General features: G+C 41.0%; 2 protein-coding genes across 2 annotated transcripts in view; one reads left to right on the top strand and one right to left on the bottom strand.

Annotated features, from left to right (window-relative positions):
- Acp1 (acid phosphatase 1) overlaps positions 1 to 6,641 on the top strand; it is a 21,865-nt gene extending 15,224 nt beyond the window's left edge. Inside the window, exons 4-6 of the mRNA XM_028857460.2 lie at positions 4,117 to 4,178; positions 5,493 to 5,598; positions 5,736 to 6,641. Of these exons, the coding sequence (XP_028713293.1) occupies positions 4,117 to 4,178; positions 5,493 to 5,598; positions 5,736 to 5,813 (246 nt within the window). The 3' untranslated portion in view covers positions 5,814 to 6,641. The remainder of the gene's footprint in view (positions 1 to 4,116; positions 4,179 to 5,492; positions 5,599 to 5,735) is intronic.
- Alkal2 (ALK and LTK ligand 2) lies at positions 5,921 to 17,483 on the bottom strand. The gene is made up of 5 exons (XM_028857461.2): positions 16,653 to 17,483; positions 14,642 to 14,695; positions 14,481 to 14,561; positions 11,524 to 11,589; positions 5,921 to 8,317 (listed from the first exon to the last, which is right to left on the bottom strand). The coding sequence occupies exons 1-4, from the start codon at positions 16,903 to 16,905 to the stop codon at positions 11,525 to 11,527; spliced, it is 453 nt and encodes a 150-aa protein (XP_028713294.1). The 5' UTR covers positions 16,906 to 17,483; the 3' UTR covers positions 5,921 to 8,317; position 11,524.
- Between the last annotated feature and the right edge of the window lie 3,310 nt (positions 17,484 to 20,793).

The following is a 20,793-nucleotide window of genomic DNA, read 5'->3' on the forward strand; positions in this document are numbered from 1 at the left end:
TTTTTTGAGTCAGGGTGATACTCTGTAACCCAGACTAGCCTCAGACTCAAGGCAGTCCTCCTGATTCGGCTTCCCCAGTGCTTCCCAGGGATTGTGGTTATGCTCGGTCTCCCTGGCACGGAGGTGGAGTCCATACATTCACAGTAAGTGTAACAGCAGTTGTCCTGGTCGTGCTAAGTGCTTTATTGTTCTACCTGCTCTACCTCTGCTGGGCCTGTGGGCAGCTTCTAGTGTGAGATTTCGATGAGTAGCGCTCCGCTGCAGATGGAGTGAGCACAAGTACAGGATTCTAACGAGTTTATACCTAGCGTCTGAACCTGTACCTCATCAAATGCACTGGGGATGCTTTCTTATCTTTAGAAGTTTGTAAAAAGTTGACAGTATCTCTACTTTGGAAAAATTGGTCTGATCAATTGTTTTTGCTGTTCCTTTGGTTTGAAATTACCCATCTTTTTTTCTGGCTGCTTGTTTTTCTTCTGGTCTATAGTTAAGCAGCTTTGCTGTGGGAAACCAAAGTATGCTTTTTGAATTATGACTTGATTTTTTTTTAAATCAATTTTGCGAAATGACAGACTTATTTCACCACACTTTCCATCTTTTGTAAAGACAACTCTTATGTACATTGAACATAAAATCTTGATGTTCTTTTCTCTCATTTCCATCCTGTCACTCTGTTTTTATTATGAGATCTCCTGCTAACCAGTTGTCTGCTCTAAGCAGTTTGCTATTTCCAGAGTCCATAAGTGTATTTATGGAGTTATTGATGTCTGTCATTTTATTAACAGCTGTTTCAGGTTTTACTTGATCTTTTTGTAATTGTAGTTTTCTGGTGAAACTTAGCCTCTTACAGTTTTTTGGACATCATACTGTTACTATTACTTCATAATTTATTCTTTGGCAATTTCATATGTGTGCATAATATATTTGCTCCTATTAACTTTTCTATTTTCCTCTTGTCTCCTCACTCCTTTCGATTCCCTCTTCTCAACATATCTCCTTCCTACTTTCGTCCCACTGAGTTAATTTAGGGGTGTTGCATGCCTGTGGTATGGGGTTATTTACTGGATGGTGGGGAGCTTACCATTGGCTGTTCCACTCCTCAGCTAGGGGTTAGGCCTCATGTGCCCCTCCCCATTCTTGCCAGACTATTGATGGGCTCCATGTTGTGCAATAATGAAAGCTGCTGTGAATTCACAAGTGAACATACGGGTAGTATTTTCAATAAGGTTTGTTAACATCTTTCTGAGTCATTTCTGAGCCTGCTCTCTTTTTACCTTTTTGGAGTAGCTTAGATAGGGCCTAGTACATGATTTTATGCAAATGATCTGCCACTGAGCCGTATCCCCAGCATTATTTAGTTTTTATTTTGATAGTCTCACTCTGTAGCCTAGGTTGGCCTTCATCATGATCTTCCTGCTTCTCCTTCACAAGGAGCTGAAATTACAGACCTATAATACTAGGCCTGGTGAGTCTGTTTTCTTCTCTTTGCCATGTGGTGTCCTTGCAGGTGGTGTGTAACAATCACAGTGCCTTTGAATGATCACATTCTTATACCATTGTTGTTGGGATGCAGGTAGCTAAGAGTCTCAGTCGGATTGAGGGCTTATGGTAATCGAGTACCCTGCTCTTTCTGCTGGGCCTGAGGTATGGCATAGACAGCACACCATTGGGGCAGGGGCAGTCCTGGCATCGAATGTTGGTCTTTTCTTTACCGAGTCGACCCAACTTCTCATTGGCCTGTTGAGCTTTTTGCCCTGGTAGGAGAGAACTTGGTCAGGCCAAGAGGAAAAGGCTATACTAGCTCTCATTTTCTGGGCCTCTGCTCTTCCAAGGCTGGCCTCCGTTTCTTCTCCATTTTCCCAGACGGACAGCAAGGCAGCTGTGGCCCTGTTTTTCTGCCATGGCTTTTGTTTGGTCTCTATCTCAAGGAGGCCCCTGGGCACTTGACACCATTGCAATCTCAGTCCTGGTGGTTGTTTGTGTGCGCTTACTCAGTTGTGGTTTAGTATCAAACAGTAATACTCACAGTGATCCACAAGTCCTTTGGAAGCATTCCTAAATTGCACATAACTTTACCTTAGATGGTATAGCCTAATAGAATCAAGTGCAGGAGCTTATAAGGGACAGTACTATCCCCTGAACTGAAAATTCAAACGTCTGTGGGCTAGAGCAATGTCTCAGTGGTTGAGTTCTTCCTCAGCACCCATGTTAGGCAGATCATAACTCTAGCTCCAGGTGATCTGATGCCTTCTGGTTTCTACCGCACACAGGTGCATACCTTCACACACACACACACACACACACACACACACACACACACACACACAAATAAAAACAAACAGACAAGTAAGAACAAATCTTAAGAAAAAAAGCCCATGGTTCTGGATTTTTAATGTTTTAAAAAATATTTATTTATTTTTGTTTTATGTGTATGAATGTTTTGCCTGAAAGTATGTGTACCACATTCATGTAGTGCTTGCAGAAGCTAGAAGAGAGTGTCAGAATCATTGAAACTTGAATTACACAGTTTTGAGACACCATGTGGATGCTGGGAACTGAACCTGGGCCCTCTGCAAGAGCAACAAGTGCTTTTCACGACTGAGCTATTTCTCTAGTCCTGGATTTGTATTTTTTAATTAAGAAAAAAATAATTTTGTTTTAGTTTTAACAATGATAAAACCCCCATAAATGGGCTGTTTGGATATGGACTTGAATGCTTCAAGAGTTAATGACTTGAGAGTTAAAAAGCCCTTAGGAGAGCTCTGGGTAGGATCCAGTTAGTGCTTAGTGAGGTCAGCAAGTAAGGCCCATGCATAGGAATTCAGCTGGAGATGATCTGTTGTCTGTGGCTGTTTCCCTGCCACACTGCTGTAATGAACCAGGGATTCTTAGGAGCATGCTCATGACCTTGAAGAAGAATCTTGGTTTCCATGTGGGCTTTCTAATTATATTTGGTAATGGGATTAAATTGTCACATACCATATCCTGTGTAGCTGCATGCAGAAATGCTTTACTGTGCATTCTTCATGAGACGAAGTTCTAGCTGCTCTTCTTAGTTATTTTAAAATCCAAAAATCTTATGTTTGACTGTGTAAGCCACTAAGTGTTACCTTTTTTAAAGGATAAATCAATTATAATAGGTGGAAATTAATGCTAAGGTATTTCTTATAACTTGAAAAAGTAACATTTTATATAATAGTATTTGCTTAATATCTTTGAAATAAGTTATAAGCCTTGGGGATATTAAAAACAATAAAATCCTTTGTAATTATTTGAATGCTATACTAAAAGTTAATAGAAGTGTATACGAAAAGCTAAAATTTCTCATTTCTAATAGAATAACAAGCAAGTGACCAATTTTATTATTCTTGGCTATAGTTGTTGTTCCTTTTACCCAAGTGCCTCCTGGGTAGTCAAAATCTAGAAGATAAATTTCTTTAACTACACTTAAAGGAGCTTTACATGTCTTAAACTATAAGATGTCAAAAAAAAAAAGTACATCTGATGACGTTTTAGAGGAATCCCTTCCATGTTAAGTGATGGATTTGCAGTCGTGGATTTTTGTCCCTGGTGGACCTTCTACCCTTTGAAAATTAGTTACTCTACCTTTTCTCAGGCCCTGTATCTCCTCTCTGCCTTTTTCTGTGAGAATATTTTTGTCCTTCATGAATGGATGGACCCACTAGAAGATCTGTTCCTTGATTAATCTGGAGTGTGTTACCAAGGCCCAAGACAGTCAGTCTTAGGAATGACAAATAGACTAGTGGAGGTGATTGCATGAAAGTCATTTCAGTGTGTCAACAGAATTATATTTCTTTACTGAGGGACCAAAACTGGCAATAAACTTTATGCCCATATTTCATATTTTCTAATTATTGCAAAGAACCTTGTACAAAATGTCCATATTTTGTATTTTTTGATTATTTCAAAAAACCTTGCACAAAATTATTTTGCAATATAGTTTTGGAAATACTTAAAAACACCCTAAATTGCTTATTTTGTTAAAATTTTACTTAATGACTGAACATGTAATTTAGTTAATGAGTTACCATGTTTTTTTTTCCAACTTCTGTTTTGTATGTGTATAATCACTGTGTTTTGACTCCTTAATTGTAGATTACAAAAGAAGACTTTGCCACATTCGATTATATACTGTGTATGGATGAAAGCAATCTGAGGTAATCATTATATACAATTGGTTTTTTAAGACAGGGTTTCCCTGTGTAGCCCTATCTGTTCTGGAACTCACAACTGCCTCTGCCTCCTGAGTGCTGAGATTACAGGCAAGTGCCCCCGTGCCTCTCAGTGTATCATAGGCCTAGCAAGTGATTGTACAGAATGTCTTACAGTTTTTAATGTACAAGGTTGATTATAATTTACGGAATTATTCAGGATGGCAGGAAAATCAGAGGGTGAGGTATGGTTGTCTCAGATCTGTTTACAGAGATGTGTCTTCCAAAAGAGAAAGTCCAGCTAGTGCAATGAATGGACATGGAGACCAGCTGGTTTGGGGCTATAGGTTTAGAGGTGATGCATTGATTTGCATTGGTTCTCTTAACTGCTGTAATACATGAGAAGTATCTTGTATCTTTTTTTTTTTTTTTTTTTTTTTTTTTTTTTTTTTTTTTTCGAACGTTTCTCTGTGTGCTTTGGCTTTCTGAGTCACTTGGTAGCCAGGCTGCTCGAATCACAGAATGCCTGCTCTGCTCCGAGTGCTGGATAGGCGTGCGCCAACGCCGCTATCTTGTATCTTATTTCCTTAGAAATGCAGCACTCTAGAGTAAGTCTGATAAGATAGACTTTACTGGGTTTACATTTTTGGTTAATTAACACTGATGGGCTAAGATATTAAGTAGCAATGGTTGCTCTGTAATGCTGATGTGGTCTGCAGGTCCACACCACTCATTAGTAAATTCGCTTTATTACCAAGGAAGAAATTGAGGAACTGTGGACTTAAGTTACTCCCCTAAGTTCATGAGACAGATGGCTGGGTATGGAAGGGCCTAAAGCCATAGCTGCTTCCACCTTGGCCTTCGTGCTTGCCATTGAACTCATTTGTCCCAACCACACTTGCTTCACTCACCTGTCCATGCACTCAGTCCTACTTGCTTCAGTGTTCACGTGACCTGAATGTTGTCCAAACTGTCCCTTTGTCTTGGGATGTGATATACATGTGTTTTTTTTTTCTTTCACTTCTCTCCTGACATTTTATGTGTCTGAAATGATATCATTTTTATTATATCAAAATTCATTTCAAAATCAAAAGAAAACCTAATAATTGTGTGACTTAAAGATGTACATTTGGGTATCAAAATCAGTGCATTGTGGCATACAGCTGCAGGAGTCCCACAGGTCTTCAGAGTATTCTGTTTCATTTCAAGTCAGGTTGCACGGTTGTATTTTGATAGGACATTTCATAAACCCTGAGCAGATGTCCCTGTTTAACTTAAAACCTTAGATCAGAAATCTAAGTTCATGTTTTGATTTTACAGAGATTTGAATAGAAGAAGTAATCAAGTTAAAAACTGCAAAGCTAAAATTGAGTTACTTGGAAGCTATGATCCACAGAAACAACTCATTATTGAAGATCCCTATTATGTAAGTACGTTTCAGGTTTGGGGCCACTGTTAAGATGGGCAGGAAATATTATTCTGTAGAATTAAATGACAGGAGTGGGTCTTCTGAGGACATTGTTATCATAAACATTGTTGGTGTTTCTTTTTATGTCCTTGCAGGGCAATGATTCTGACTTCGAAGTGGTGTACCAACAATGCCTCAGGTGCTGCAAGGCCTTCCTGGAGAAGACTCACTAGATGGTCCTGCCCACCACCATTGAGCAACTCACTCACCAGAGCCATGCCCAAGGGTGGTGGCAGTCCTTAGCCCCATGCCCCACCTGTCTTTTCAGCTGATTTACTACTGTATGTCTCTAAAATAACTGTAGGTGGAAATTAGGTATATGTTCAGAAGGATAAAAATATTTGAGTAAGACAATTTGAGGTGTGGCTAAGCATTCTTAGACTAATTGAACCTCTCACCTTGTCCTAATTATAAAATAGTGGAACAAGCAAATATGGAACAGAATAGAACCCAATAAAGTAAGAATGACCTACAAGGTCCAAGTCAGCCTCTGAGCCGAGCCAGCCTGAGTAGTCTGGTCTAACAGAGTGCATGCATGGGCAGCTCCCAGAGGTACCATTTGCCTGCCTTATACCTCTGTCCTAGACTCTTGTGACAATAACTCCATCCATATCAGCCTTCCATTTAACATTGGAAGAGTTTAAACTCAGACACTGAGGGCATTCAAATATTTGAAAAAGGAAAAGCTGGATGTGATAATGCAGGCCTGCAATTCCAGCAGGCCACTATGGGCTATACAGTGGAGATGGGAGCAACAGATTGATAAAATGAGCATTTTTACTCTTCCTTGGTTTTTGTCTGGTGTTTTTGAGCTTTGTTCCTATTTTGACTCTCTAGTGGTATGTTTGTAGTGTTCTTTCATCAGTATTTTAAAAAGTTAACAGGCAAGCATAAGTAATTTTAGTGCATTTTCTGAAAAGTGACCTCAAGTTCATATGGCTATATGTCAGAAGAGAATGTGAGTTAAACTGGGAAGTTAACAAATACAACTGAAATAGAAATCTGGTGTCTGCCTCCTTTTTTATTATCAAATGAAAAAAAAATAGCTAAAACATTGCCTCCATGTGCCTTTTTATTTGGTCTGATGTTAAGTTTGTGTACTTATTCTTATATTAGAAAGTAAAATGATGAAAAATATAAGCAAATTGCTGTGACAATGTAGTGATGTGTGCTTAATTAAGAAACTCCAGGAACTACCCTTCTCTATGAGCCTTCTTCATGTAACTGGTGCTCCTGCCAGCTTCCTCGCTAAGTAGCTGATAACTATTTTAGCCTGACTTAACTGGTCACAACTGGTGATCTCCAATCCTGGAGAACTCCTAGTTTGAAAAGGCATCCATCCATATTTGAATGGAAGCACAGAGACCTAGGAATTTGCAGTTACCGGCTTGGCCAGAGCCCACTCAAAGGAGGAAGATGAGACAGCTGACCCTCTGGAGGAAAGCAACCATCCCAGTACCCTCTTCTCACAGGAAGGCCATGATGTCCTGACAGAGACAGACACTTCACCAGTTGACTTTTTCTGGCTCTTGTGGGGTTTTGGTCATAGTTTTCACAAAATTAAAAACTAGGAAAGCAAAGGGCAAGTAGTCAACTACAATAAAGAAACAGATTAAGTCAAAAGCTCTCTATTCTAGTTCAGTAGTTGCTTCAGGATCTCAAATTTCTCTTTCATGTTATAAAATCCTATTGTTTGCTTGAATTTTTACATGTATATCTTAGATGCAGGTCCTTGGAATGTGGTATTCTGGTGGCAATTTTGTTTTATGGCTGTCCTAAACAGCACCATGTGTTTATAAGATCTCATGAACAGAAATTTACCTTTTTAAGTTCAATCCAGTTACATTTATTTAAAATACAGCCATTAAAATTTGGAATTGCTCATAGGGTTCTTAGCTTGGCATTCTCTTACAATCATGTAGGAAATGGTGAATATGAACTTATTTGGAGTATTGATGACTAAATGACACCATGTAATCAGGAATTTATGTCATTTAATACACCTACATACACACACACACACACACACACACACACACACACACACACACACTGAACAATGACATTGTTATAGAAGAGTCACTCTGAAGACTGTTCATTATACCAAACACTTCATTTATTTCCTTGTACTTATTCACAGTATTTACATTTTGTACAATACCTGGAATGTACTTTTACAGAGGACAAATGGGACTGGCCTGGGCATATCTGCAGGTTGATATGCCACTGTCTTCAACACAAGTGAGGTTTTTTTGGTTTTCATTAAAATTTTTCATGCAGTTCCAAACTGTACTTTGGGAGTTTAATTGTAGAAGTAGTACAAAATGTCAAATCATACTGTATACTATGAAAATACAATTTAATGTTCTGCCTATGTTTTTAAAGAAATACTCCATTTGGTTCCACATAATCTTAAAAGGGAAATACCTCATAGCATTAAACATCAAGTGTGGAGTGTTCTCAGTTCTTATAATCTAAAGAGTGGCAAGTCTCACTGACAGAAACATTGGTTTGCTGAATGTATATTTGTAAACTGTCAGCAACATAGAAAATGCAAAGGGATTATGGAAGAATGCAAAAATAAATCTCTGTCCACAGGAAATGGGCATGAAGATGGTTCTGTTCTCTGTTGGTTTCCAAGGCACTTTTCAAGGTTCCTGGTGTTGCTCCTTTGCAGCTGAAAACAATTACATTTGATTTTATATTGCCACTCACTCTTTATTACCAATTTTAGAGGACCAGTGAGTTCAGCAATATAATAACATTTATAAACAAGGAGTCTGTATCTAATGTTCAAAGTCTAGGTCTTTCCCCCACTCCCATCTGGAAAACAACTTAATTCTTTAGTTACCATGTGCTTGCTGCCTAAGGGATGAACGCCATCATGCACACCTGTGAAGAAATACTTGCCACTGTTAACTTTAGTTCTTGGTGTTGATGGGGATCTTTGGGTATTCAATCAATAGAGTTGCAGTTTGTGTCACTTTCCCTGAAGTGACACAAACTTGCCTTAAACTTCTGTGTTCACACAGTAAACTTATTCTTTAATCAAAACCCTTTCTAGTACTTCTTGTTAAAATACCTGTCTACCTGTTAGTTTTAAAGGAAGGGTAACAGCAAGGTTATTAGGCCATATTTAGGTTAAACCAGGTACTTGGATTCTTAGTATTCAAGTCTATACTTAAAAAAAAAAAATCCCAGAGCTCAGGCTTTTCATTTAACTGACCTGTACGTTCAATAATAAGGTGTATGTGTGACTCATGCTTTCTCTGGTCTGAGGACAGTTACTGAGCTTCCCAAGGAAACCTCATGAATTTGCTCATTACTTGTCTCCTAGGACTTGTAAAACCTGACCCTTAGGCTGTGGGCAAGAGCGGGGACAGGAATCTAGTCCAGTTGTCTGGAAAAGAGAAGATGAGAACTAAGCAGAAGACTGGTGTGGCCACTGTGAGCCAGCGGAACACATGCTCAGGGTTTTCTCCATTGTGGTGAGATGGGATGCTTGTTCTGGACCTGACTAGTACCCTGCACTAATCTGCAAAAGTACAGAGACACCTACCTAAGTTTATACTGGTGGACACTAGATACAGGTTTGCTGTCCGTTTTAACCTTCTGACTTAAAAGAGTTTAATCCTTAAAAAATAAATAAAAGTTTTAAACTAATAGCAGAGATACTAGTGTTTTAAACTTCACCCCCCTCCCCATATTTTGGTCAAACTGAACCTATTCCATGTGGGACAAGTGACTGTTGAAGCAAGTGGCCTTTGGTGAAGAAGTCTGAGAACACAGATCTTCGTGCCCCTGTACTGTGTTGCAATATTCTGTCTGGATAGTGCAGGAGATGTAGCAGAAGCCACTGTGACTTAATGTGGCTGCCCCATGCCATATCTCTTCCACATGCCTTTTCCTTGCTGTTTTCTGTAATATACTATTCTTAGGGCAAGCATAGATGTGCTGCTGATGCCTGGCAGACTGGCCAAGAAGAGCTGGCGCATGAATACAGTGTGCTGCTGGTAGTTTGGTTCTTTGGGAAACAATCCTGTACAAGAGCAGCCAGCCCTCAGGAGGCTAGGCGGTACCAAAGGTAAGAAAGTTCTCAGTGGATAGGCTGGACATTCACGCCCTGCTTCTCAAGAGACACCCAAAGGATATAATAGAACTGATCTTTTTATTTTCCCAGCACATTACCAGCACAACTACATGTGTGTGTATGTATGTATGTATGTATGTATGTCTGTATATGTGTATGTATATGTGAAGAGAAAACACTTCAATGAGCTATAAATGCAGTGGTTGAAAAAACTGAAAATGTTGGAAAGGGAAATGAGGGCACGTACTTCTCAGCTTTGACTAGCATAAACACACCTGCTTCCTCCAGAAAGCCAGGATGCTTGTGCAGCCTTCGCTGCTTCACTTCACCATTAGTAGACAGCCTCTTATTTTTAGTGGCTTTTGGTCTTGATATGGCAATCCAGACTGTGAGGATGTTGTGTCCTGGCCCTGCTGACCCAGCTAGGTCCAAGGTTTACCTCTGTGCACAGTGCTGCTGCTGTACTGGGCATGTCTGTATATAAAAGAGTGCTCCTCTCATCCATTTTTTATGAGACAAGCTAGAATAGCTATTAAAAAAATGCAACTTTTTTTATTTGTATTTTCTGGAGAGCAGGCATGTTTTCTGGGAACAGCCATTTGTATTCAGGAAGTAGGTCTTATTTGTGGTGTGAATCTCTACTTAAGACATAGAAATACAAAACTGATTAAAGTCCTGTCAACCGGTCTTAAACGAATTCGTACTGTGGAATCTGTGTTGGGAAGGAAAGCCATATTCCCCTATATATTGTTGGCACAGTTGAGAGCATCAGTGTACAGTTACAACCTGATAGTGCATTTACATTTCTTCCACTAGGCATTAGGGGTGAGCGCTCATAGAAACATTTATTAGCTATGTTAGTTTTTGTTTGTTTGTTTTTGCTATAATGATAAGACTCGAAACCTTTACCAGATACATAAAATTTGCGTGGCTGTGGTTAGGAACAAATAGTATAGTCTAACTTAAAATTTTGTATTACTTTACCAAAGTGCAAAAGAAATGCACATTTGACAAGTATCATGTTTCAGGGTTGTGTGTGTGTGTGTTATACATATGTGTATGAAGATGTGTGTGCCCATGTATGCATACAAAAGCCAGAGAAGGATGTTGAGTGTCCTGTTACGTAACACTCTACCTTAGTCCTTCAAGACGGTCTCTCACTGAAACTGGTGCTAAAGTGGTCCTCTTGTCTGGCCACTGCAGCTCTGGGGTTACAGGAATCTGTTGGCATTTTACATGGCTAATGGGGATTTGGAACTCAAAGCCTGATGCTTACATAGCAAGTGCTCTTACCTTCTGAGCTATATCCCCACCCACATGCCTCAGTTTTTAAATTTGGTGATTTTATGGATTGATATGCAGTGCAATGCTGGGCAGCAGGGAACCACAGTTCTAGCCTGCCACATTCTATATGTTGTTTATTAAATAAGTTTTGAAGGACACCTGTGTTCATAAATGTCAGTGAATTAGTTCAGCCTTGAAGCCAACAGCAATGGGTTAAAACATGTGCCCTGATGTAAACTGTCTGTGCTGAAATCAGCTACGTGCCATATGAAGCTCCAGTAACAATGTCCACTGTAGATAGCCAGCAGGGGGAGCCTTCTACTCATGGCCAGCATTTTGAGATAAGTTGATTGTCTTTTGCTCGGAGAAAGGCTACTGTAGTGAAAGAATGCATGAGTCTAAATGCCTGGTGTTTTGAAGTTGTTGTTGGTTTGTTTGTTTGTTTTTTAATGACCTACGTGGGATACTAACACTTTCTGTGTGTCCACCACAATTGTTTGGGAGCTTACCTTATCTCTCCATGCACATGGGACTGACAGCCAGCCGAGTAAGGAGCCTGGCACATCTTTTATAGTCTGCAGTGAAAACAAACCATGGACCCTTGTCAGTTGCCTGCACAACATTAAAATTAAACATAGGCTGACTTTTTTGCAAGTTTATAAAGAGTTATAACCACCATTTATTTTTTAATATTCTGACTTCCTTAGAAGCAATATAATCTGTTATCTGAAATTATGAACTCTATATTGCTTACTTACTTCAGGGAAAATTGGCATTACAAGTAGAAATCAGATAAGGGCTACAGAAGGGAGAGACACAGCATCCTGTGAAGTGTGGCTGCCAGGTCCACAGAAATCCCACGAGTGTTGCTTCTAGTGAGATAGGCTACTAACATGCCTTGGTGTGAACTCTCTTTCACATTACATGCAGATTAAGTCCCCACCTGAGATGAGCCTTATAGACTTTTACAATGATGTCGGAAAGAAAGAGGGTCAAAAGGATCAGGGAAGACTGGACCCAGTTGGGAGGCTATGCAAGAAACAGAGGCAAGGGGATAAGAAGGTCAATGCTGGTCTGGGCTACAGGATGAATATGAGGCCACCTTGAGCAACTTAACAAGAATATGTCCCAAAAAGTAAAAATGGGAGATAGGGGTGGGTATAGCTCAGTAATAATGTGCTTGTGGAAAGCTCTAAACTCAATTATCAACAATGAAGAAGAGGAAGATGAAAGTTTAAAAGCAAATTTTCAAGTGTAGACTGGAAAAAAAGGTAACATTTTTCGAGTGCAGCCTGATGGTCACTGCTGCTTCCTAGATTCCGTACTTCATTCTTCTGCTCCATCAAAAAATGTATAGGAAGGTTCAGTTACCACAGCTATAGGAGAATTTCTCCAGGACAAATTTCCGTGAAAAGCTTCAGTCATTTATGATTTACTAAAGTGTATTTCTCAGGAGTAACAAAAATCATCCAAAGGGGAAGCATTCATCCTCAATGGAGAATCTGAATGACAATGATAAATATTTACACACTCCCAAAAAGTTAGCTTCTAAATATTTATGACATATATCCCTTTGGTTCAAAGAGGAAAGAGAACCTAACCTACTTATAATTGGTCACCTATATTTGTTTTATTGCTCTTCTTCCACAATTTTTGAAATGTAGTTTTCCTGAATAGATTCTGTACCAAGGTGGAGTAGATTGTGAGCTCAGGAGTCATCTAATTAACAAACTGTACATACTTCCATTTGTAATTGGCCTCGAGATTCTAGGTGTTCCTATCTCACTCAGTCCAAGTCTCAAACAATGCCCCTCAACCAGTGATGTGCATGTAGAGTAGAACTGATTCTGTTTGCTCTGAATAAGAGATTTGGTTCTTCATTCCACCAAGCACTTATGGCTCTCTAGGGAGGCTGGACTCTATGGTCCACATCAGTTCTAGCACCCCAGGATTTCAGCGAATTTCCGAACATCCTAAAACATCGCAGAAGGGCTATCATTCTGTTTTAATAAAAGAGATGGAAATGGCTGATTGTCCCAATGCACAAATGTGTCAACCTCCCACCACTTGGGACTCAGTTTAAGCTGTGACCAGGAGTCTTTATGTATTATTACCAAAGGATGCAACAATGTGGAGAATGCAAGACACCCTGGGAGAAACTTGAAGAAACTTTGCAGGGTGGGGCATGAGCCTTGAGCCTGGTGTTTTGATGTTTCCATGACAAGCAATTTAAATTTTGTCTCCTAATCTCTAAAGGAATGGGTTTTAATGCTAGGAGGTCATGTTCAAATCTAGAATCTAAAATCATATTATTGTATTATATGAGATGTTTATTATAAAATAGATGTTCACTTAAACAATAAAAAGGTTATGTGGCCCCAAGAAACAAGTTAGTAATGCTCAAACAGAAGATATTTCATTGCACAAGAAAGTAGGGGAGATAATGATACAAGAGGTTCACATGGCACGTTCAAATGAAAATTCGTACTCTACAGGAAGTATGTTTTCTTACTCTGGGCTTTAGACCTGACTATCTGACACATGCTAGTGAGAAAGCCTTGCTGGGCCAAGACCCACAGATGTGATGTCATGAACCTACCTAGCAGTGTCCATCATACAGAAGCAGTCTGTAAATGACAGGCATCAATATTCAGAGAAGCTATGCTGCCTAAACAGAAAAAAATTCCTACTCCATGTAACCAGTACATCTGTGTCAAGCAGGAAAGGCTACTTCAGTCTGCTGACTGGGCTGCTGTCCTCTTTATCATCTCTCAAAGCAGCCAGCCAGATCCTGGTGTGTCTGCATGGCTTTTCTCCTGTGAAAGTCGTCATCTCATTTTTAAAAAACGATTTTATGAAGAGTGCAAGGGGTCATGGGGGGGGAGTGAAATATACTTCAGTAGATAAGTAAGTGAAGTGTGTTGAAAATGAAAAGAAATTTAAAGGAAAGACACATGAGAAATGGGCCAATGTATAAGCCCTGTGTCTCTGAGCTGAAGAAGAACAGCCAGAAGAGCAGCCTTTGGAATAGCAAATAAAATTCTTAGGTGAGGAGAGTTTTTATTACTAATGGAAAGAAAATAGCACTGGTCAGAGCAATGGAGATGGTAAAAAAGTTTGATGGGAAATTTTCAGGTCAACCAGACTGTTTATACCCCAATACTTTGACCACCAGCAGACCCCTGAGCATCTCACAACTAACCTGTGTGATGTCCAATAGACTAGAATATGGACTTTGTGCCAGAATTCATATACAAAATGAAAATGTGAATGAAAGGAAGGGCCATTTCAAGATGGGTTACCATGAGGTAAATACTTTCCAGTGGTTGTTGCAGGGTTGAAACCATCTGTTCCAATGTCTAGGCACCCTGCCCCAATCCAGACAGGTAGGGACCTGTCAAAAAGCAGACCTCCTGCACTGAGAAGGAAGAGTGGAGCGCCATTTGCCTATTGGGTGCTCACTTACATGCAGGGATGGTGCAGTCTCGCGTGTTGTGGTAAAGTCTGTGAAAGTGCTTGCTGCACTTCGGACTGAAATAAAGAGGACCTGGAACACAGAGGAAGAAAGTCACAAAGACTCAGGGCAAAAAGGAGCGGGGAGGGCAGAGGAGTGAAGGGAACACACACCTGTGAGATGTTTCAGAAACTTGTCCTTCATCCTTAGATCTCGAGGAACAATCTCTATGAGGGGTGAGAAATCGTATTACTTGAACAAAGCACCTATTAAGTGTGATCTTAAGTGAATGTGGAGGAAATTTTTGAGACTTGCATTATCCATACTACAATGCACTGGATAAAATAGGAGAACACTTGGTATTTGCATGTAATACAATGTGGACACTTAGACCAGGACATGATTTTTCTCAAACAGCATTAACTACTCATAAAGCTCCAATATTATCAGTCTATTCTTTCTGGATATGATAAGAGTCACAGGCCATAAAGTTACAGGATTGAAAAAAAAATGGTTTTGGATAGATTCCAAGGGATGAATCACTTGTATCCACTTTAATTTAAAGAACTTTGAAATCAAATTCCAGAGCATTTAAAAATTCTAGAAATAAACCTGAACCTTCAAAACAAAACAAAAAGATGTATTGAACACTATACTTTTGTAGGTAATCTTAAAGATCAAATTTCTTTACAATTCTCTAATAGTGAGGCTGATGTGAACAGATGGGAATGTACATCACCTTGGTTTATAAGGCAAAGTAGGGTCCCTAAGGAAAGGTTTTTACACACCAACTCATAATCATGCTTTTTGTTGGCATCTGGTCCCCAGTGATGGCTTCCTGTTTGTTTTTTTTCCCCTGAGTTTGGAAATTGTTTTTGCTTTATTTTCAGTCTCTGTAATCATTTTCTAAGTCTCTGACCCACATGAGGCCAATAACTTCTCTGTGATTGTGTAATGTCACATTTTATTCTTACCAGAAATATTATTCTCCTCTTTCCTAATAGCCAATGAGAGATACTGTCATTGAGTCTTCCATGAGGGAGGTGGAGACTACAACCTAAGGCCTTTCTTCATGTGCTCCTTACTTGAGTTAGTTTACACAAAAGTGACCCTATCATATTTGACCTAATTGTGTCATGAAAGCATTAAAAGCTTGCATGCTTCCCCGAGAAATTCCCATGAGCCACTCTGGGAAGGGCTCCACCAGGGAAGCTCTGGCCATTTCTTCCTCTGCTGGAAATGGTGAGCTGGCAACCCTCCCCTGTAAGGAGCAGAGTGTCCTAAACTGGGCACCAGCATATCTTAGCAGTGGATTGGGATTGTTATTTTAGATGCTCACACACAGTCTCCTGTTTCTGCCAGTTTCTTTTTCTTGAGAAATAATAAAAAACAAAAACGAAAACAAAAAATTTCTTAATAAAAAATGTTTAAAATTGATTCATCTTTAAAACTATGTTTCTAAAAAAATTATATTCTAGAAAATACTAATATAATGTGTCTTTCAGATATGGAAGGTAGCCCTTTCATTCACACTGCCAAAACCCACTTTTTGCTCCTCAGTACACACTGTGGCTAGAACTGTCTTTCAGGGCCCACACTGACAGTACCTCACTCATTCCTTTTCCTTCAGGTCTACACTGATGGACACTCAGGCATCCTTGGTTTCTCAGGTCATATTGCCAAGACTGTCACTCACTCTCTATCAGATCTACATCACCAGGACCTCACCCACTCCAGTCCTCGTGGTCCACATCGTTGGGCAATCATTCACTCTCTACCAAGTAGATTGGAACTGTCAGACAATCAGCAGTCACCCACTCTCTGCCCCTCAGGTCTACACTGCTAAGATACTCACTGTTCCTTGTAGTCTACACTGCTTGGATCCTCATCCACTCTGCATCCTACTGGTCCATACTGCTACAGCTCAATCTCATTAACTTTCTGTACCTTGTGGTCTAAGCTGCTGGGCACTCACCCACACTGTTCCTCAGACTCACACTGCTAGGGCTCTCTCTTCCACATTCTATCCTCATATGTCTACAATGCCAGAACACTCACTACTTACTTCCTGCCTTTCAAATCTATGCTGCCAGAACCCTCCCTTACTCTATTTCATATTATGGTCTACACTGCTGAGCTCTTACCCACTCTAAGTCCTTCACGTCTACACTGAGGAACACTCACCCACTCTCTGCTCCTCTGGGTCTGCCCCATAATCCGTGGCCTCCCTACGGCCCAAGGCAAAGTCGGACTCGCCAAGGAGCTGCAGCCTCTTGTTGTCTCCAGTGTGGAATTTCTTCAGCTCCTGAACCAGCTCAACTAGCAACCTCAGCAAGGTCTGCCGGTCTGCAGGCCCCCGGGGCTGCGCACGTCCCCGGTCCCCCACCATGCTCAGCAGCAGCAGCAGAAGGAACAGCGGGCGCCCTGACACGCGCATGGCCCCGGTGGCCCGCGTCGCGGGTCTTGGGACCCGCCGCCCCACCAGCCGGAGTCCAAGTTTCCCGCACGCGGAGTCCGCGCGGAGACCGCGCCGCACAACTTTCTTTCACCGCGGGAACCGCGCGCGCGGGGTCTTGGACACTTCTCAGAAATTGGAGGCCACAGGTGCAGCCCGGCCTCAGGACCGGAGCTGTAGGAGCAGTTGGGCCACCCTGGGCTTGAGAGGCAAGGGCACCTGCCGGCTGCGGGTACCGCACTGCCCTCCGGCACCTGCTCCCACGCCGTGGATCCCGCGTCGCCCTCGGGCACCTGAGCCCACGCCGTAGGTTCCCCGCGCCTGCCGCGCTCCTCCGTCTCCCAGTTCCGACACTACTTCATGAGCTCCAGCTTCACTTGTCCAGCGCAGGGACACAGGACGCACAGCTCCTACGGGGACAGCGCCGACCCTGCTGCTCCGAGCCCCGCTGTCCTCGGGCGCTTCTTATCCCCGCGGCCGCCGACGTCAGGCGGGTCCCCCGGGTTCCGAGCGCCGCTTTAATTAGAACCACCGAGCGCTGCTCCGGGGCGCGGATATTCGTCAGGCCCCTCCGCCTCACGCTCTCTCATCCCCTCCCCCGTCCCCTCCGGGCCCAGTCTTCAGTCTCCGCCCCTCCCTCACGTCTCCACCCGCGTCTGGTCTCCCCCTCTCTCGTCCTTCCTCTGCCTCTCCTGTTTCCCTCTCCCGCAGTCTGTTTTCCCCCCCGTTCCTGTCACCAGTGACAGGATGAGCAGAAATGCCTTTACCGGGAACTGGGATCTGTTTTTGTCTAAATGTAGATCTTGGGCTATTTAAAAGGAGCGGCTTGATTGCCTCGACATTGAGTGTCATCTAGAGTCTAGACTTTTCCCGAGGAGGAATCTGCCTGACACAGGCAGGTTTCAGGGTCTGAAGAAGACGGTGGGAGCGCCTTGCACTTGGAGGGACCCAAGCAACCTGAGAAGGTCCTTGGAGCAGGGACAGTGCTGGACCACGGGCTCTTGCCGCTCAAGCTGCATCTTTAAGAAAGTTTGATCTTTTGAATCTAGCCAGGCACATTTACAAGGGCACAGCAATTTACTTGCTTGATTTTTTTTTTTTTTTCTTGCGATAAGTATTACCAACTGCACAGTTTCCCATTTCATTGGTGCTTTCTGGGCAGGAGCTGGACATCCTCCAAGCCAGCGATCGCATCGGGAAAGGTGTTCTTAGTACAACATCAGAAAGAGAGAACGCAAGCATTAAAAGCCTTGATCTTTAACCTGCGGCTGCTCAGGCTGTTGCGAAGATGCAGTGCCTAGCAAGTGCTCACCTGCATTGGCCAGGGGTGAGGAGGGGATCACTGTGTGCCAGGCCCCTGCTCTACATGGATCCTGGAACTCTAATTCCATCTTCTCTCTCCACCACCTTCTCCTTCCCCTCACTGGATCTGTTGCTCTAGAAGATCAAGTACCTGATAGAGTGGGATGAGTAGCTACGGGAGAACCTAAAATGTGGCCCTTGGATGGTGTGTCTATCTTTAAAAGCAAACAGTTTGATTTTCCAATTTGGGTTTCTTTTAGTTTTAGGGTTTTTTTTTTAAAGTTTATTTAATTTGTTGCATGCAATACAGTGGAAGTGCATAGGTTCCTACTGAAATTAATGCAAGACAAAGTAAAATTTCATGAGAAACAGATCTTAAGCAGATAAGACGGGGTATTTCTCCTTTCCTTTCTCTATCCGTGTATAAAGGGACAAAAAGTTCCTCTGGTAAGAGGGGCTCCAACTGCCCAGTGGCTTTCCTTCTCAGCAGGTCAGCATCCACTTACTACTCTGGTATCTGCAGATCCATGTACCACCAATCCCAGTGCAGTGGAACTTACGAAGCTTCTGGGTTATTGTGATGATATCTTACTTAATCACATACTATTTTAAACTTACATAGACCCATTTAAAACTGTTTCACAGAATAAAAACCTTCAATTTTAAAGACAAAACAACAATGGAATGGAATCCACCCCTTTAAATTCTACCAGCATAACAAACCTTGCTAGTGGTGAATATTATCCTTTTTTTTTTTTTTTTTTTTTTTTTTTTTTGGTTTCCAGTGAGACAAATGGGTTTCTTGTGGGACTCCTTTCTGTCACCCAACTGTATTGTGCTTAACTCAGAGCACAACATAGATAGTTAAATGCATAAACAATAGACAAAATGTGTTTGGTTGGTTCCTGGACAAAAAAATATGACAATCAAAGATCAGAGATACGTCATGTGTTTGTTCAATCTTGCAAAGCTCTATGCTTAAATGACTCCAAGTATACCTCATTTCACACAATATAAACATTTCCAGACTTTAAACACTTTAAAGAATGTATTATTCAATATTATTGTTTGCTCAACTTTCATACAATAGTTTCAGGATGAATTCTGTGGAGTTCTCCACTTACTAGAATTATGTATGTTTTAAGTTCCTTAGTAGCCAAGACTGATCACAGGACCATACACGCAAGTTCACAAGGACTTTGAAGATAGAGTGGAATATTACTTGGTCACTCCAATTCTTTTTACATGAAGTAAAGCCTTAGTGGTTGGACATTGTCCCTAATCTAAAACTATATAATTCTGTGATGTTTCAAAACTACAACAACAAAAAAATCAACTTTCTGAAAAAAGCTGGAGGTAATTCACCTGAAGTAATTACTACTAGCTTAACATCTATTGGGGGGGGCAGTTATTAAATTCAAATAATTTCCTTTTTTACTAAATGAGCAACCGTTTACTGTCAAGGATTTCATAAGCTAAAAAGAGAAAACTAGCAAGAAACTGTATTCTAACAATAGATCTGCAATCTTCACCTTGAATTTGTTTATGATCACCTGACTGTCATTCCAACCTCTAGTAGATGTAGAAATGCTTTGAAAACATTTATTTCCTTAGCTCTGACAATTAACTAAAAATTGCTCATATTACTGAGAAGAAGGTATTAGTAAGGATAGGTGAAGTTGTGGTATGATTAAAAATAAACTCTAAAATCTCAAAAAAAAAAAAAAAAAAGAAACTGTATTCTAGGTTGTCTTAGTTTACTTTTCTATTGCTGTGATAAAGACCATGACCAAAAGCAACTTGGGAGGAAAGGGTTTATTTGACTTATATATGCCTATTCACAGCCAACTGAGGGAAACCAAGGCAGGAACTCAAGGCAGGAATTAGGAGGCAGGAAATATAGCAGAGGCCATGGAGGAATACTGCTTACTGTCTTGCTCCCTGTGGCTTGCTCAGCCTTGTAGGTGGAAGTTTCTTTCCTGCCCACCAGTTCCCAAATAACCGATACAGAGACTCAATATTAATTATAAATGTTCAGCCAGTAGCTCAGGCTTGTTACTAACTCTTACATTTTCAATTTACCCATATTTATATCTATGATTTGCCACAAGGCTTGGTACCTTTTCCATCTTGCTTCTCTCTGCTTCTGCTCATGACTTCCTGACTCTGTCGTTCTTCTTCCCTAGCATTCTTAGTTTGCTTCTTCTGCCTAACATTATCCCATTCAGCTATTGACCAGTCAGCTGCTTAATTTAACCAGTCATAGCAACATATATTCACACAGTGTAAAGGAATATTCCACACAGTTTGCTTTCTTATAAAACTAATGACCACCTGCCCCCAGTGGACTGGGCCCTTCCATATTAATCATGAATCAAAAAAAAAATACCATACAGACTTACCTACAGGCAATATGATAAGGCATTTTCTCAACTGAGGTTCTCTTTTCTAGATAACTCTAACTTGTGTTAAGCTGACAAAAAAAAAATCTAACCAACTCATAGGTTTATTGGGAGGATTATTTATTTCACTAGATTTAAGCTACTTTGCTTCTGAAGAAAATTATAT

This window comes from Peromyscus leucopus, chromosome 22 (genome assembly GCF_004664715.2).
Source record: "Peromyscus leucopus breed LL Stock chromosome 22, UCI_PerLeu_2.1, whole genome shotgun sequence".
Lineage (NCBI taxonomy): Eukaryota > Metazoa > Chordata > Mammalia > Rodentia > Cricetidae > Peromyscus > Peromyscus leucopus.